Consider the following 19,710-nt stretch of genomic DNA (forward strand, 5'->3'; position numbering starts at 1 on the left):
GTGCCCAAGTATAGCTAGTATAGTGCCCAAGTATAGCTAGTATAGTGCCCAGTATAGCTAGTATAGTGTCCAAGTATAGCTAGTATAGTGCCCAGTATAGCTAGTATAGTGCTCAGTATAGCTAGTATAGTGCCCAGTATAGCTAGTATAGTGCCCAGTATAGCTAGTATAGTGCCCAAGTATAGCTAGTATAGTGCCCAGTATAGCTAGTATAGTGCTCAGTATAGCTAGTATAGTGCTCGGTATAGGTAGATAGTGTCCCCCTCCTCACCCAACCCCCCCCCCCCCCGCGGCCACCGCTGCTATTACCTTACCATGCGGCTTCCAATAGTCCCCTCTCCGTCTCCCGGGGCATGTAAATAATTCACAGCAGTCGCTCCACGGCGGCTGCTGCGTGATGACAGGAAGCTGTAGGCAGAGCGGCTTCCTGTAACAACAACTTTTGGCCCACTTTTGGGGGGTCAAAAATTCGGCTTGCTTGCGAGTATATACGGTATGTTCTTCCAGATAGGCTGTGCTGCTGTGGTTGCCTGAGGCACGCAATTGCATGCGCTACCGCTACGGTGCGTGCTCCCGACCGCCTGCCATTAGCCCACCAATCAATGAATAGGAATATAAGTCTTTCTTCTTTCTAGTTCCCGGAAGCGATTGCTTCCAGGAGTTTTTGACTGTGGCCATCTTTTGACCAAATAGTAAAACTACACCCACATCCATTTTTTTATTAAATAAATACATTATTTTACATTTAAAATTAGCTGTTTACCTCCCACACCAAAAATTACCCAAATACATTTTTTAATAAAATTAAAAAAAAATGACAATTAAAAAAAACAAAAACAACATAAATAGTTATGTAAGGGTCTGAACTTTTTAAAACTGTATGTCAAATGAGTTTATTAATATAATTTTTTAAATTATAGGCTTGTAAATAGTCTTGGACACAAATTGAAAAAATGCACCTTTATTTTCAAATAAAATATCGGCGCCATACATTGTGATAGGGACATAATTTAAATGGTGTAATAAGTGGAACAAATGGGCAAATAAAATACATGGGTTTTAATTACAGTAGCATGTATTAATTTCAAACTATAATGGCCAAAATCTGAGAAATAATGAATTATTTCCATTTCTTTCTTAATCTTCCTGTTAAAATGGATTTAGAATACAATAAAACTTAGAAAAATATACCATCCAAAAAAAGTCTAAATGGTGGCGGAAAAAACAAGATATAGATCATTTCAGTGTGATAAGTAGTGATAAAGTTATTGGCGAATGAATGGGAGGTGAAAGTTGCTCGGATGCATAAAGTTAACAACACTGTCGGCTGAAGTGGTTAAAACTAACCTAAATTCACTGTTCCCTTCTTTTTGTCTTCCATTCTAAAATATGTTTTAAGTTTTTATAACTTGCAACCTTTCATTTATTCCAGAATCATGAGGGTCCTTTTGTTTGTGTGGTTGACGCAATCTCTGCTTTGTAAGGTGGCCTTTGGTGCCTCAAACAGCTACGGAAACGAGAAACATGAGAGTGATCACCACCTTCTCCAGATGATTTCAGAAGGCAGTAAGAAATTTGCATATACATTTTTAACTCACCTAACTAATGAATATCCAAACCAAAACATATTCTGTTCTCCATTAAGTGTTTCCTTATTTAGCATGATCTCTGCTGGTGCCAAGTGTCAGACACAGAGGGAGATCCTTGAAGGGCTTTGCTTCAATACATCTTCTAATGCAGAAAGCAATGTTCGCAGAGGCCACAAGCTTCTTCTTCAAATGCTTACCCAAGCTAATGCCGACCACGTGCTGAGCATTGTCAACGCACTGTTTGCAGAAAAGAACACAACGTTTCTGGAGACGTTTTTAAAGGCACTGAAGGATTATCAGGCAGAAGCTATTCTTACAGATTTTCACAAACCAGCAGAAGCCAAGAACCAGATCAACAGCTACGTGGAGAAGAAAACCAAGGGAATGGTTAAACACTTGTTGGACAGTGTGGACCCACAAACTGATGCAGTTGCCCTCAACACCTTCTACTTCAAGGGTAAGTTATGAGTGTCTGGAACAAAAGATAAGGTGAGCTTATTCAACTCTGTCTGAAAAAGTCTTTATAAGGGAACCAATTAATAGCACAGTTTTTACAAAGTAATTTCTTCAGCTGCTGATGAAAACTCTTGCTGTCAGGAGCCCCTATTCAATTACTTTTTATTCAGCGTTTTCTCACAAGAGATGTTTTCACTACTTATTAATAAAATAACTTTTAGGCCCCCTGCAAGCAAGGAAATACACAGAATATATCTGATATTACTTTATTTAACTACTTTTTAGGCCCACATGTAAAAAAGTGCCCAGTAAAAAGGGGTGCCGGATAAAGCCAGTATTGGAATATTGGTTGAATTACCGATATTCTACTAGTTCATTCCGATAGTAATATATCTGTAATCTTAACTGATATTATACTATGACCTAGCCTAACCCTACTCTCACAAAAACCTTCCCTCTACTGATGCCAAACCCTAACCCCCCGTGGTGCTTAACCTTAACTACAGCTAAATTTAGGCTACTGGGATAACCCTAGTAGCATGTTTCAAATGGTAATAGGAACACACATAAGTTAGTGTATTTGGATACAAATGTTGGCTGAATAGGATCATTTATAGCACCTCTTACAGATCCTGACCTTCACATAGAGAGAAGAGACGTCCTTCTCTGTGCACCTCAGCTATAACAGCTTATTATCTCCTCTCCGACCGTGCGTGAGATAAAAGCTTGTTCTGTAATGGTTGCTCCTTCAACAGTAAGCACAGATATAGGTAAATAAACTAGAAGCTTTGTGTTTATTTACCTAAGATATCCATACTATTTGCTGATGACAAGCCTGCTTTCAGAATAGGCTTTTATCACACACATGGAGAGTAGAGACATAGTTTACAGTTGAACAGAGGAGGAGGTTGCTCTCTATGATGCCAGGATAGGATGCAATAAATTATCCTATCAAGCCGACTTTTGGAACTAGATTCACTACCTAATTACTCTTACTATTAGAAACATACCACTAGGGTTATCCCAGTAGCCTAAATTTTGCTGTTGTGCCCCTTTAACCGTCCCATGGTTGTATCTAACCTTAAACATCCCCATGGTTCTTAACCTTAACCCCCCCCCCCTCCCCCCACGGTGGTGCCTAACCTTAACCCTCCAGGCCCTTCTCTTAACCCATAATCATTAATCCGACGAGCTGGTGATTCTCGCCAATATGATACAAGGATATTCTACTTCTCTCGGGGTCTCCCCTTAATATTGCTCTTGCAGTATTCCAATAGTGATGTTATGTACATGTATGGGAAAGAAAGGAGCAGGGGATTTTTTTTAGTGATAGAATTAATGAAGATAATTCTTTAATAAATCCAATTAAAAGTAATATTAATACACTCACATTTGTGGGTCCTGAACCTCTTAGGACCCCCTGGCAAATAGCGCTTCCCGCACCTGTGGTACCTCCTTTCAGTGCTCTTTAACCTCTTGAGGACCAGAGGTTTACACCCCCCAGTGACCAGGCCATTTTTTACAATTCAGCACTTCACCACTTTAACGATTGATTGCTCCGCCATACAACTTAGCCCCTAAATGAATTTTACCCCCTTTCCTTGCCACTAATAGAGTATTTTTTGGTTGTATTTTATTGTTGCTGCGATTTAAAAAAAATTAATTTAAAAAGATTTTTTTTTAAATAAAAAATGCTATTTTATTTCCCTCCCTCCCCCTAAATTGGTCCTGACTGCGATCCATACACTACATGATGCATGCATAGGGATAAGCCTGTGTATGGGATTATATTATGAGCCACTCCAGGGGACAGTTAAAGAGAAACTCCGACCAAGAATTGAACTTTATCCCAATCAGTAGCTGATACCCCCTTTTACATGAGAAATCTATTCCTTTTCACAAACAGACCATCAGGGGGCGCTGTATGACTGATATTGTGGTGAAACCCCTCCCACAGGAAACTCTTCAGTACGTACTCCTGGCAGTTTCCTGTTTTGGAACCTTGCTGCATTGTGGGAAATAGCTGTTTCCAGCTTTTTCCAACTGCCAAAAAAACATGCAGCAGCTACATCACCTGCCAACAGTAAAAATGTCACCATGTAATAAATGTCAGAATGTAAATCAGGGATTTAAAAGATTTTACAATGGGCAAACACTGACTAAATCATTTATACATAATTATTGTAAAAATGAAGCACTTTTTTCTTACATTATTTTCACTGGAGTTCCTCTTTAAGTGACATGACTTTCCACTGTACAGCGCTGCACTAGACCCCAGCGCTGTACTCATTACTCTACTCATTATCTGTACTACACATACAATTCATTAGATCATACATTTTTGTTTGCTACAGTGTCACTTTAAGGAGGCTTAGGAGGGGGGACACAACACTGTCTGTTTTCTTAAAATGTATACAATGTATATACAAAACTCAGAACTCAGTATATAGTACAGTGCACTGCGACAAACTGTAATCTTACAGAGTTTAAAAAACATTTTCCTATGAAACTTAAGAATAGATTTTCTCAAAAACTACACAGTCTTTCCGCAACACTTTTTTTTTTGCCATGTTTCTTCTAATCTTCTTAACATAAATGGCAAATATGGTGACAGGAGAATGTTTGTTGTTAAACGGGGAAATCGGCACCACTGACTTAAATGGAAAATGCCTTCTGAATATCAGAATGTGAAATTTGGTATTTACCGAATTCGGAATTAAAGTGGTTTGAAACTCCAACATAACATTCAATAAAAATGTGTTTTCCTACTTTTTATTACTCATATACAGTTATCATATTTGCTTTTGTGCACAAGTAATATTGTCTGTTTACAAATTACAAGTTATCAAAGTGTAGTTTATCGTACCTGAAAGCTGGCATAGCATTTTATTCAAACTGCTTTTTATTATATATTAACATCTTCTAATGAGCTTTTCTGAACTGTGTGTGTGTGTGTGTGTGTGTGTGTGTGTGTGTGTGTACAGTGTGTGTACAGTGTGTGTACAGTGTGTGTGTGTGTGTGTGTGTGTCTGTCTGTCTGAAGCACAGAGAGTTCCTTCACTTGTTAGACTGTGTTTACACACATTGTAACAACATTGAAATATAAACAAAGATACTGTTATCTACAGCTCAGATGCGGCTTTGAAGCTGAATAGCAGGACAAAGTGCTTTTGTTTAACCATTTCAGTGATGTTCTGCTAAAAACAAAATCTGGGATAGTAGCTTTCAAGCTGTGAGGAATCTTTTAGAGCAAAGTAGAAATGCTGACTTTCAGACCACTTTAAGCTTTTTCGATCATCTCTATTAAAAGGAATGCTAATAGCTGACAGATATTTTAATATTCATTTCAGGTAAATGGAAGGATGCCTTTGACAAGAGGCGTACACATAATGCTGACTTTCATGTGGACAATAAAACGGTTGTCAGAGTGCCAATGATGACCAGAGATGGTATCTATCGTATGGCCAACATAAGGGAGGTGGGATGTACATTGGTTGCGGTTCCATATGTAGGACATTTCTCAGCCTTCTTCATCATACCAAATCCTGGAAGATTGCAAGATGTGTTGGAAGCTCTCAAGAATGACTCTATACGGCAGTGGTTTGAAGAGATGAAACCAATGTAAGACCTTTCTCTGATCTCCAAGCATGATATGAGATGAAAGACCTTCCCATCTTTGCTTGAGTAGTCTGACCCCCAAGTGTTTTACCTGTCTAGTTCTATGTTAATAATTCTAACATCCTGTTGGATGCAAAGCACTTGAGAGCTGCAGTCACAAAAGCACTCTCAGTAGACCACACAATGTTGTTACTTTTAAGACCACAAGTGTGTCAAGTGCACACTGTAGACTTAGGGAGACTTGGACAAAGACTCCTTACTGAAAAGGAAGAGCCAAGAGTGCATCCTAATTTGCAATTGCAGTGCACAATCGTAATTCGGAATTTTTGGCAAACTTGTAATTAATTTGATATTAATTCATAATCTTGCATCATATTTTGCGTTAACTCAGGCAGAACCCTTAGGGCTCTTTCACACTAAGACGTTGCGTTTGATGCAACGTTAAGGTCGCATAACGTTCCCCTTACGCAACGCATGTTACTATTGAAGTTGGACGTTATATTGAACTGCGTTATGTGTCTCTTGATGCGTACTTTCTGACGCATAGTGATCGAACGAAAACGGTGCATGCGTCAAATGTAAAAAACAAACAAACATTACTGAGCATGTGCAAACATTCTAACGCAGCTAAATACGAGTATAACGCACTGCATGCTGGACTTTCATTTAACATGCAGCGTTATACTCCTATGCAACGTGTGCCTTATGAACAGCACATTGATTTTTCATTGTTGTAAGTTGGGCTGCGTTACTGGCTGCTGTAACGTGGGACTTTAACGTCCCACTGTGAAAGCAGCCTTAACTAGGACACTATTCAGTCACATTGTGGTCAAGAAAACATGAGGAAGTCTTACTTTTCTTCCAGTCATGGAGTGAAAGGAGAGGCTAGTTCTGAGATCCTGCATGCCACAAGAAATCCATCCAAGGTTTAAAGTAAAAACTAGTATACTTTTTAAAACATCAGCATATTTATTCTATATCCAATCTTTTTATTCATTCTGCTGAGTTTATATCCAATGGAATAACCCAAGATTATACCCACCAATCCAGTGGTATTTTTTGTGGTTAATAATTTCTAAATACCAGCTTGGCAAGCCAGTCATATAAGTTGCTACCTCCATAGTAAGGGAGCTTTGAGTGCACAGGCCATTGTTATGCTAAGGTATGTACTGATACAGCATAATCTGGTAATAGATAACTCTGATATAGTAAACTTCTGGCTATAATAGACTCAGTCCACAGGTCCCGACCATGTGCATGTAGGAATATACAATGTATCAATCCTGAGATATTACACTTCTGATATAGTAAACTACTTGGCCACGTCTCTTGGAGTTTACTGAACATAAAAAATGGATAAGCACCATATATGATCAATATTAAAGAGACACTAAAGCAAAAAAAAAAATGATGATATTATGATTTGTATGTGTAGCACAGCTAAGAAATAAAACATTAAGATCAGATACATCAGTCTAATTGTTTCCAGTATAGGAAGAGTTGAGAAACTCCAGTTGTTATCTCTATGCAAACAAGCCATTAAGCTCTCCGACTAAGTTAGTCGTGGAGAGGGCTGTTATCTGACTTTTATTATCTCAACTGTTCCTGGACTATTTACTTTTTCTCTGCCAGAGGAGAGGTCATTAGTTCACAGACTGCTCTGAAAGACTCATTTTGAATCCTGAGTGTTGTGTAATCTGCACATATTATAGAATGATGCAATGTTAGAAAAAACACTATATACCTGAAAATAAAAGTATGAGAATATTTTCTTTGCTGCTAATCTTCTAGTAATTATTCATAGTACATAACCAATTCACTATATCATATTTTTTTTTTCGCTTCAGTGTCTCTTTAAATAAATGGCCAATCTAGGCATATATTCCAAAGTGGGAGATATAGGCCTGATATAGAGCGGGATGGGCTTATGAGTAATAGATCATTTATAGAAAACCACTGAAAAAAGTCTTGGAGTTTACTATTGAGGGATTCTTCTAAAAAATATGATATATATAATTTTTTTGCATCTATCTTGTTATTAATCATAATTATTTATTATATATTATTATTATTATAATTATTATTATATTTCCCTCCACAGAAGAATCATTCTATCAATCCCTAAACTTCAAATGTCTTCAACTTTTGACCTCAAGAAAGAACTGACTGCACTTGGAATTAAATTAGTCTTTTCTGATAAAGCCGACCTTTCTGGGATTACAGGATTCAAAAACCTGAAGCTGTCCAAAGTGAGATCTGCAACAGGCTTATTGTACTAAGGTTCTTCATACGTGTTGGTGCACTTATATGTGTTATTAACGTCTTCTATCTAAAGCATACATGTCAAACTCTGGCCCTTTAAATTTGGCCCCCTCTTTGCATTGTTGGTCCACTCTAGACCACCAGGGATGATATATTGGTGGTAAAGCCCTATATAACTTGGGAAGCCATATGGGGGAGGGAGAAAGCACTAGACACCAGGGAACTATATAGGGGAGGGAGGGGGCCACAAGACACCAGGGAACTGTATCCCTATTCAGTTCCCTGGTGTCTAATGACCTGCTCCCTACACTATTGTGAAGGATTGCGGAATAGCCGCCGCGTGCTCTGACGGCGTGGCGGCTACTTCCGCGTCTAGTCCGGCGGTTTATGCGCGGCGACATGTGTCTGATCTAGTTCAGCCTTCCTGTGCACATAGGCTGAGGAATACACGCGCGCGGAGAGGCAGAAGCTTTATGGGAAGCAGAGAGGGATCAGCTGACTCCCTTGGTCAGCTGATCCTAGGATGTATGCAGATTGGCTGGAAGGGACTGGGCGGCGCTGATCAGCGCTGCACTATATAACCACTCGTCCCTCAGTCTCACGTTGTCTGCCGTTGCAATGCTTAATGTGTTAGCACACAGACCTCAGTCAGATCCTACAGTGTGTTAGAACCGGGAGGACCTGGGAATTCACACTGAGCTAGATTACTCTCGTATGTTATGCTATAGACTAGTTCCAGGGTGTTGTGACTACGGACCTCACACCCAAGCCTAGGATACTGTGTCAATGCTATGTTATGCTGTAGACTAGTTCCAGGGTGTTGTGACTACGGACCTCACACCCAAGTCTAGGATACTGTGTCAATGCTATGTTATGCTATAGACTAGTTCCAGGGTGTTGTGACTACGGACCTCACACCCAAGCCTAGGATACTGTGTCAATGCTGTGTTATGCTATAGACTAGTTCCAGGGTGTTGTGACTACGGACCTCACACCCAAGCCTAGGATACTGTGTCAATGCTATGTTATGCTATAGTCTAGTTCCAGGGTGTTGTGACTACGGACCTCACACCCAAGACTAGCACTGAGTACTTGTATTACCTTAGCCCCTCTCCAGGGTGTAGAGAGCTAGGATCTCACATCCAGTTAGGGCAAGTCTGTTTATCTTAGCAGCAGGGCATCCTGCAACCTAGCCTAGGCCCCTCTCCTAGGGAGCCTTGAGCCTATAGGGATTCACCCACAGTCTGGGGTGAATTCCTTTCTTCCTCTAACCTCCAGCTCCTCTGGTGGTTTTCACTCAAAGTGCTACTGTTACACCAAACACTCATATCTCAGGTGTCCAGAGGTTAGACATACCTGGATTATTAGTGATTCTGCAGATCATCCAGATCATCCATAATCTGGTGTATATCTGCATTGTTGGTGATTCTGCAGATCACCAATAATCAGATTCTCTCTGCGTGTTGACACCAATCGTTACAACTATACAGTTAACTGGTGTCTAGTGGGCCCCTCCCTCCCCTATACAATTCACTGGTGTCTACAGTATGTGTATAGTGGAAGAAGGGGTCCACTAGACACCAGTTAACTGTATGGGGAGGGGGGGGCACTAGGCACCAGGAAACTCTAAAGGGGAGGGAGGGGGGCATTAGACACCAGGAAACTGTGGGGGGAGGGGGGCACTAGACACTAGGGAACTGCGTCCCTATTTAGTTCCCGGGTGTCTAGTGACAACCTCCCTCCCATATACAGTTTTCTGATATCTACCAGGGAACTGTATATTAGAAAGAGGAGACATTAGACACCAGGGAACTGTATAGGGAGTGTAACGCTGGGTATTATTGAATTCACTGAGTATACGATAAATCGTGGTCAGATCGTCACCTGTGGTCATACACATGAAATCAGAAGTATGCGGTACAAAAGGACTGAGGCAAGGCTAGGTCAATAACAGGCTGAGTTCATACACTGGTGGTCAGATGACTGAAGTACAGAAGGCTGAGACAAGGACTAAGTCGTTTAACAGGCTGAAGTAATACACATAAGATCAGATGGCTGAGGTACAGACAAGGAGGAGACAGAGTCAGAGTGAGGGGCTAGCCAGGTCATACACAGAAAAACAATCAGGAGAATATACAATATACGATATACAAGACTAATCTAACTAAAGTACATACTGTATATATGAAGAATAGCTAAACTAGGCTCAGTAGTAAGGCAGCGAACTGATAGCTATAACGGACAGTGAGCAACTGAATGCCCAGAGCTTAATGCTGCTCATCCAGATTCCGGATATCCGGGTAACAGGGGTATCTGACCTTTTTTCAGCTATCCAACCATATTTGGATTCCAGATACCTGGGCCCAAATCCGGATAGCTATCTGCGGATAGTTGGCTGGCAATCCGGATATCTACGGATATCCGGCAGATATCCGAATCTTGAGATACTGTAACTAAGTGGGTAGATGATGTCCAGGACATCAATGAGCCAATCAGAGGGCTCCCAGCAAAAGCCCTAGCAACCAATCACAGAGGGGAACCCTGGCCAGCCCCTCCTGACCTCATTGAGCCAATCAGAGGGCTCCCAGTCTAAGCCCTAGCACCCAATCACAGAAAGGAACCCTGGCCAGTCTCCCCTGTGGGTGCCATGATGAGAAATCTTGTCATGTGTGACTGCAGTGCTCACTGAGAGACATGCTCCAGTGCTGCTGGCCTAGCAAGTGCTGTATAAACCTAAAGCTGTTCAGTGATTAACCCCTTCTCTATTCCTACGCTATTGTTGTATTGTTCATTAGCTTGATTTAATTGTGTGACAGTCAGATTGTGTGCTGCAGGGCTGCTGCAGGCAGCTGCTATGTGTCTGTGTGTGTGCTGAGCCTGTGCACAGACCACCAGGCCAGCTGCTGCCTTCTGGCCCAGTGGCCTGCTATTAGCCTTAGCTAGCTACAGTATAGGTTAGGTTAGGGAATAGGATTACTGTGTTATTGTGTAGTTAGTAGTACTGTAGTACTGCAGTCAGTGCTAGTAGTTGTTACAGTAGTAGTACTACTGTGTTAGCTTACTACAGAACTGCAGTGCTGCTGAGCAGTGCCAGTGTGACAGTTAGTGTCTTATCCTCTGCTGTCTGACTGTCACTCGGCACATGGCAATTGGCACGTGGCCCTTGGCACGTGGCACTTGGCACATTGCACTTTGCATTTGGCACTTTGCACTTCGCTCATGGCACTTTGCACTTTGCAATTGGCACTTTGCACTCTGCACTTGGCACTTTGCACATGGCAGGTGGCACGTGTCACGTGGCACATTCAAAGTGCCAAGTGCAAAGTGCCACGTGCAAAGTGCCAAATGCAAAGTGCCACGTGCAAAGTGCCAAGTGCAAAGTGCCAAGGGCAAAGTGCCAAGTGCAAAGTGCCAAGGCTAAAGTGCCAAGTGCAAAGTGCCACGTGCAAAGTGCCAAGGGCAAAGTGCCAAGTGCAAAGTGCCACGTGCAAAGGGCCAAGGGCAAAGTGCCAAGTGCCAAGTGCAAAGCGCCAAGTGCAAAGTGCCACGTGCAAAGTGCCAAGGGCAAAGTGCAAAGTGCCAAGTGCAAAGTGCCATGTGCAAAGTGCCAAGTGCAAAGTGCCACGTGCAAAGTGCCACGTGCAGAGTGCCAAGGGCAAAGTGCCACGTGCAAAGTGCAAAGTGCCACGTGCAAAGTGCCACATGCAAAGTGCAAAGTGCCACGTGCAAAATGGAAAGTGCCAAGGGCAAAGTGCAAAGTGCCAAGTGGAAAGTGCCACATGCAAAGTGCAAAGTGCCAAGTGCAGAGTGCAAAGTGGCACGTGCAAAGTGCCAAGTAAAAAGTACCAGGTGCCAAGTGCAAAGTGCCACATGCAAAGTGCCATGTGCAGAGTGCAAAGTGCCATGTGCAAAGTTCAAAGTGCCACGTGCAAAGTGCAAAGTGCCAAATGCCCCGTGCCCCGTGCAAAGTGCCACGTGCAAAGTGCCATGTGCAAAGTGCAAAGTGCCACGTGCAAAATGCAAAGTGCAAAGTGCAAAGTGCCACGTGCAAAGTGCCAAGTGCAAAGTGCCAAGTGCAAAGTGCCACGTGCAAAGTGCCATGTGCAAAGTGCCACGTGCCAAGTGCAAAGTGCCACGTGCAAAGTGCCAGGTGCAAAGTGCCACGTGCCATGTGCAAAGTGCCACGTGCAAAGTGCCACGTGCAAAGTGCAAAATGCCAAGTGCAAAGTGCCATGTGCAAAGTGCAAAGTGCCACGTGCCAAGTGCAAAGTGCCATGTGTCACATCCGGCATGCTCCTGGCAGACGTTACACCTGCTGCTGCTGCATTGCCCTGCTCCTGCTGCCTCTGCTGCTCCCACCGCCAGGGTGCCACAGGCCACTGCTGCTGTGCTGATACCACCTATATTTAACTCAAAACACAATTGCTCCCAGTTGTGTGGTTGGACTTCGGACACATTGGCCTCGATTCATAAAAAGCAGTGCGATAAAAAAAATCTTGTCGGAAAAATACTGCACTTGGTATTCTCCCGGTCTGTGTGCTAATTCATAAAGATTTCCCCAGCTGCCTTTGAAAGTCGGTAAATTACCGCAGCCCATTGAGCGGTAGAGTAGAGCAGTGTGGCGATTCTCTCTTTTGCCCTGCACAAATGACTCCACAAATGACTCAGACAGATGACTCCACAGACTTTCCCTGCCTGCACAAATGACTCACTCAGATGACTCAGACAGATGACTCGCACAGACTTTCCCTGCCTGCACAAATGACTGGCACAAATGACTCAGAAAGATGACTCGCACAGACTTTCCCTGCCTGCACAAATGACTCACTCAGATGACTCAGACAGATGACTCAGACAGATGACTCGCACAGACTTTCCCTGCCTGCACAAATGACTCACTCAGATGACTCAGACAGATGACTCGCACAGACTTTCCCTGCCTGCTCAAATGACTCACACAGACGGCTCTCTCCACTGATGACTCAAACAGACTTCGACTCTCTGCACTTTGCATTCATCAGAGGTGTCGGTAACTTGTTCAAGGAGTTCTTTTGCGAAAAAAGTAGGCAGTTAAAAAATGTGACAGATGACAGGTTTTGGGCCAGTCCATCTTTTTAAGGGGGATTCGCAGGGCTTTCTTTGTTTTCAACAGCATTTCCTGAACAACAGTTGCAAAATCTAACTGACATAATAGTGTGCAAGTGATTAGGGAGGCCGGCTGGTATCTTGCTATTTTGGCACTTAAACTGCTGTTCAGGAAATGCTGTTGAAAACAAAGAATCCCCCTTAAAAAGATGGAATGGCCCCAAACCTGTCATCTGTCACATTTTTTAACTGCCTACTTTTTTCGAGAAAGAACCCCTTTAACGTCTCTCCAGAGATGTCGGTAACTATCGTCAGGCTTACCGCTTGTTGCAGGCTTTATGGATTGACATTTGCTGACAATTTACTGACATGTGTTGGAGGTAACTACAGCCAAGTTGGTAATTTATATCCCTGGTCAGTAATGTCAGCTTTTCATGCAGTAACAGCCTTTATGAATTGACACATTTCTAAGTGGTCGGGAAAGTCTGCTGTTTTCAGCATTACCGCATGAGGTAATGCTTTATGAATCGAGGCCAATGTGGGCTGCACGACCGCTGTCTAGAACCTAGTCCTGATGTTAAAGAGAACCCGAGGTGTGTTTAAAGAATGTTATCTGCATACAGAGGCTGGATCTGCCTATACCGCCCAGCCTCTGTTGCTATCCCAAGCCCCACTAAGGTCCCCCTGCACTCTGCAATCCCTCATAAATCACAGCCGTGCTGTGAGTCTCTGTTTACATCTGTAGTGTCAGTCTCAGCTGCTCCCCCGCCTCCTGCATAGCTCCGGTCCCTGCCCCCGTCCCTTCCCCCCAATCAGCAGGGAGGGAAGGGATGCAGGCGGGGACTGGAGTTCTGCAGGAGGCGGGGAGAGCAGCAGACTGACACTTTAGAGATAAACACAGCCAGCTCTGACAAGCTGTTTGTCAGCAGCATGGCTGTGATTTATGAGGGATTGCATAGTGCAGGGGGACCTTAGGGGGGTTTGGGATAGCAACAGAGGCTGGGCTGTATAGGCAGATTCAGCCTCTGTATGCAGATAATATTCTTCAAACCCACCTCGGGTTCTCTTTAATTGACAGCCATTTTATTTATTTTTTTGGAGGGGGGGGGATTTTAAGTCCCCACATCATCAATTAGTGTTTCCCTTAAAAAAAATGATGCTACATGCCTCATTTACCCTATAAAACGTTTTAAAAGCAATTTAAAGGCCACTTCCGTTTTTTCTATCCAGATATCCGAATCCGCCCGGATACCCCGGATACTGAGGTCGGATATCCGATTCGGATCACAAAAATTTGAACTCGGATATCCGACCCGGATCGGATATCTGGGTATCTGGATCCGAATCGGATCCGGATTTTGAAAAGGGGTATCCGAGCAGCACTGCTTATGTAGCAGGAATAGATCACAGACCAAGCCCCCAGGAAAATCTGACCAATCAGCAACATCCCTGCAGCCAGTGTCAGCTGACCGCAGGCATCAGCTGACACACCTCAGACACACCTCCTTAACCTATAAAGGCAGCTCTGAGCTGTGCGTGTCCTCCTAGGGAGATTGCCAGAAACACGCTGACCCACATCTACAGGGGATGCGTCTGAACAAAGAGGAAGAGGCCTTAAAAATTCAGGAATCCACCTGGAGTCCTGGACCCTGTTGGTGGTGGTGGAGAAGGCAGTCAAGCGACCTGCAGGCAGAAATGCTGTTTGGGGACCGACTTAGTCTTGGGGCAGGCAGTCACACAGCATGCAGGCAGAGATGCTGTGTGTGGGGACCGACTTAGTCTTCGGGCAGGCCTGACCGTGCTTTGCAGACCACATGGTCAGATGGATCCTTGACCCCACGCCTTGTGCCAGAGATGACACCGCTTACCTTTCAACATCATGGTACAGTTTGGGTATCACCTTTTTTGAGAAATAATTGTGGCCTGGTATCTTCCACTGCGGTGTGTGGCTTTGCTTTTGTGTGCTGCTTTTCCTCAGGTGGTCATCCCATTGCAGTTTGTGCTTTGTCATCATGTGCCTTCATAAGAAAGTTGTCCCTACGTGGGTCTTGGTCTTTTCACAGCTAAATTTTTGGTGGCAGAGAGTACAGATCGCATTGCTCTCATCTGAGGCAGACACACACAAAATTTTCCACACCACTGAGCCCTGGGGTGATGGCACTTTGGTGGTGGTGGCTGACTGAGTGTTAAGTGGGGTGCCAGAATCAAAGCAGGACGGAGGAAGATATGTCACGCTTCCATGCGGAAGCTGAGGAAGATGAGGTGTTCTGTGTTAAATAGTCAACTACGTCCTGACAACCTGGGGGGTTGATGGCACACACCTTCTGAACACTGTACTTTGGTACAGGGCCGCACGAAATCACATCAGCACGACCTCGAACAGAGTCCTGCCGGGTGGCCTGCCTCTGCCTGTTTTGCCCATATTGGGGAGGATGAAGTGAAAGGTGGGCACTGACTTGACTAATACAATGTGCAGTTACACAGGTGCAGTGAACAGGTATGCAGTGACTGGTATCAGTACAATGTGCAGCTGTCACACACACAGGTACCGTGAACAGGTGCAGCGAGTGACTGGTCTATAATATAACACTGCTTGCGCTCACGTAGGTAGGTGCAGTGAACCGGTATGCAGTGATTGGTATTACAAATGTGCAGCTGTCACACACACAGGTACCGTGAACAGGTGCAGTGACTGGTATATAACACTATGTGCGCTCACGTAGGTAGGTGCACTGAACACGTAGGTATGCAGTGATTGGAATTACAAATGTGCAGCTGTCACACACCCATGTACCGTGAACAGGTGCAGTGACTGGTATATAATATAACACTGTGTGCGGTCACGTAGGTAGGTGCACTGAACAGATATGCAGGGATTGGTATTACAAATGTGCAGGTGTCACACACACAGGTAGTCACTGAATGTGCTGGGCCTGGCAGTGGCACAGTAGGAATTACCAAGGGGCCAAAGGCCAGCTGCGACCGACTGACAGGGCTGTATATACAACAAGTGTCCGTGGGACACACACACACACAAAAAAAAAATAGATCACAAGAACAACATTAACTCTCAAAAGAGCTGTTGAGGAGTGCTTTTTAGCAATAAGTATCAGCAAGGTGCAAGCTAACAAGCTTAAAAAGAGCCTAACTAAGCTTTCCCTATGTCTACAGCAGGTTTCTCTCCCTTCTCTAATTACTGCAGCCACATGAGTGAGTGAAATGCCTGACGCTGCCTGCCGTTTATAAGGGGGTGGGGGCTCCAGGAGGGAGTGTAGCCTACCATGTGTCTGCTGACTGTGATGTAGAGGGTCAAAGTTGACCCTAATGATGTAGTACAGGGGATGGGTCGAACTCGCATATAGTTCACGGTTCACCGCGAACGCGAACCACCGAAGTTCTCGCGAATCGGTTTGTGGTCAAACCGTTCGGCCCATCTCTACTCAACACTGTCAGAGCAGCCTGCAGAGACAACACCAGAAATGTTTGTTACAAGAAGGGAGAAGAAGGAGGGCAGTTAGACACCAGGAAACTTTATAAGGGCAGGAGGTTGTCATCAGGGCAGCAGAGAGGATCATTGGAAGGTCTCTACCCTCACTCGAGCTCCTCCACAACTCCAGACTGCGCTCCAGAGCCCTGAGGATTACTGGCGACCCCACCCACCCTGGTCAATGCTTTTTCAGTCGGCTCCCTTTAGGCCGCAGGTTTTGAGCTATCGCCACTAGAACTACGAGGCACAAGAACTCCTTTTTCCCCTCTGCTGTCAGCCTCCTGATTACCTTTCTGGCCATTCCACCTTCGGTGCCCACCCATTCCACTTTAAACCCCATCTAATAACTGCCGCCGCTGGCTCTACCTAGTAAACCACTGTGTCGGGAACGGGACTGTTTTTAATTAATTTTAAACTTGTCTGTACTTAATTTTAAACTGCACTCCTGTCTTACTGATTGACCTTATGTGACACTGTGCTGGAACTGTATCCTGTAACTTTAACTGTAATTGCTCTCCTGATCTTTAATTTTATTTGTACTCCTGCTAACCCTTGATTCTGTTATCTTTACTTCCTATCCTTTCTCGGAGCATTCGTATCTGTATGTGCCAAACCCAATTCTGGGCACAACTCGGTTGTGCTTGGCGAATAAAGTGATTTTGATTAGACCAGGTAAAAAGTAAAAAAAAAAAAAATGAAGGACGTATAGGGACCTATTTAAAAAAAGGGGGTTACATATTTTGGGGCACTATTTTTAATTTTTAGATACAACCCCCTTTAAATTAAGAAAATCCATGGAAGTGGACTTTTAAGAAGGCCAAGTTGACTCAAAGTGGCGTAACTATGTTGACCATGTGGGGGGAGGGGGTGTCCTGCTCCATCCCCAATCCTCCCCTCTTCTCCCCGTCCACGGAGTGGTGCAGTGGAGTAGTTTAATATTCACCTGCTCCAGTGCTGTGTTGGCTCCTCTTCCTGACAGCCACATACTATGCATATCTTTGGCTCCGAACGCATGTTATGTGATTGGAAGCTGGAGGTATAGAGTGTGCAGTGCTGGGAAGACCAGAAGAGACAAGACACAGCACTGGTGCAGATAATATAATTACACTGTTATGCTACTCTGCTATGTGGGGAGAAGGTAGCGGGGGAAACGTGTGTGGGCTGGTGCAAACCAAGAGCGCTTCTGACCACTTTTAAAAATGCCAGCGCTTTTAAAAGCGCTTGGCTAATGTATTTGAATGGGATGGAGCACACCAGAGCCATGTGATTTTCTCCCAAACACAAACGCGGGTCCTGCAGCATTTCTGCTGATTTCTGAGGCGATTCAGCCTCAATGTTAAGTATAGGAAAGTGGAAAAGCGCTCGGAAAAGCTCTAAAACAAAGTGATTTTCCAAGTGTTTTTGTTAACCAGTTCGGCCTATCTGGACGAGCTTCCTCGTCCAGATAGGCACTGCTGCTGCCGCCGGCTCATGCGCGCGATCGAGCGCGCTCCCGCGCACGCTCCCGCTGCCCGCCGCTAGCCCCCCGATCAGTGAATGGGAATATAATTCCCATTCACCGATCTAACTTCCCCGCAGAAATACCGACGCTTTCTCTCCAGAGAGCGCGGTATTTCTGTCCCCAGGAAACTTCTCCACAGCATTTTAGTTCCTGGATGCGAGATCGTTCGCATCCAGGACTTTTTTCACTGTGGCCATCTTGTGGCCAAATAGTAAACTGCACCCACATACATTTTTAATTAAAAAAAAATATTATTTTACATTTAAAATTAGCAGTTTCCCTCCCACACCAAAAATTACCCACATACACTTTTTTTATTTTAAAAAAAATACAATTAAAAAAAAACAAAAACAACATAAATAGTTACCCAAGGGTCTGAACTTTTTAAATATGCATGTCAAGAGAATATGTTATTATATTATTTAAAATTATAAGCTTAGTGATGGACGCAAATTGAAAAAATGCACCTTTATTTCTAAATGAAATATCGGCACCATAAATTGTGATAGGGGCCTTGTTTAAATGGTGTAATAACCGGGACAGATGGGCAAATAAAATACATGCATTTTAATTACGGTAGCATATATTAATTTCAAACTATAATGGGCAAAAACTGAGAAATAATGAATTTTTTCAGTTTTTTTCTTATTCTTCCTGTTAAAATGCATTTACAGTAAAGTGGCTCTTAGCAAAATGTACCCCCCAAAGAAAGCCTAATTGGTGGCGGAAAAAACAAGATATAGATCAATTAATTGTGATAAGTAGCAATAAAGTTATAGGCGAATTAATGGGAGGTGAACGTTGCTCGGATGCATGGGATTTTCGGCACTGTGGCGCTGAACCGGTTATAGAAACTGTTCAGCTCCAGCTCTTCTGTAACAAAATGTAAAAAAATGCTACACCAAAAACGCTCAAAAAATCGCTAGGCATGATTAGAAAATCACTAGACACATGCCTAGAATCTCCTAGAAAAATCACTCAAAAAGGCGCTAAGCATTTGTGATTAAGCTAGCTCTTTTTGGTGTGCACTGGGCCTTAGTGTGTGTTTTATCAGCCACACAGGGGACGTTGGATCCAAGGAGGGAGGCCCATGCTAGTTTTGCAGGGGTCCTGTGGGTTGTTACTGCAACCATGCTCAAACTGACAGTTTTACAACTAGAAACACTGTCATCTTCTGCATGGGACGGCAGTGTATTGTCATTCTTGTATGCTTACAATGATGTATATTTGAAGCGCACAAGGGCCACAAAAAATGGCATTCGGCCCGGGGGCCTTGTGTTTGACACTTGCGCCCCCTGTTAGGGGGTATTAGAAATAGTTACCAGTTAATGAAGAAATACAGAACTGTACGGAGCTCTAATGATTGGAATGCCGTTTGACTTTTTAGCACAAGTAGCGCTTTTGTTTCGGTGGAACACAATCTGCACATAAGGAAGTTGACATTTTCTCTGTATATTATTTTTGGATCTGCAGGCTGTCCATAAAGCACTGGTGAGAATGGACGAGGGCGGGACCGAGGCGGCTGCCTCTTCCGCTGGTGAGAACACGCCCACAAGTCTGCCCCCCCAGGCTGTAGTAGCAGACAGACCTTTCATGTTTTACATTAAAGATAACCAAGATGATGTTGATCTCTTTGTTGGAATATTGATAAAACCGTAAAATTAGACAAACAGTGGCCTTCAAATCAATAAAAAAAATGTAAAAGATGATGT

General features: G+C 43.6%; 1 protein-coding gene across 1 annotated transcript; it reads left to right on the forward strand.

The window, feature by feature from the left end:
* The first annotated feature begins 1,471 nt into the window (after positions 1-1,471).
* LOC137533634 (alpha-1-antiproteinase-like) lies at positions 1,472-19,657 on the forward strand. Its single transcript, XM_068254975.1, has 5 exons — positions 1,472-1,566; positions 1,646-2,046; positions 5,396-5,666; positions 7,765-7,912; positions 19,472-19,657. Exons 2-5 carry the CDS (start codon positions 1,662-1,664, stop codon positions 19,655-19,657), a joined length of 990 nt encoding a protein of 329 aa, XP_068111076.1. The 5' UTR covers positions 1,472-1,566; positions 1,646-1,661.
* The last annotated feature ends 53 nt before the right edge of the window (positions 19,658-19,710 follow it).

Source organism: Hyperolius riggenbachi, chromosome 9, assembly GCF_040937935.1.
Source record: "Hyperolius riggenbachi isolate aHypRig1 chromosome 9, aHypRig1.pri, whole genome shotgun sequence".
Classification (NCBI taxonomy): Eukaryota; Metazoa; Chordata; class Amphibia; order Anura; family Hyperoliidae; genus Hyperolius; species Hyperolius riggenbachi.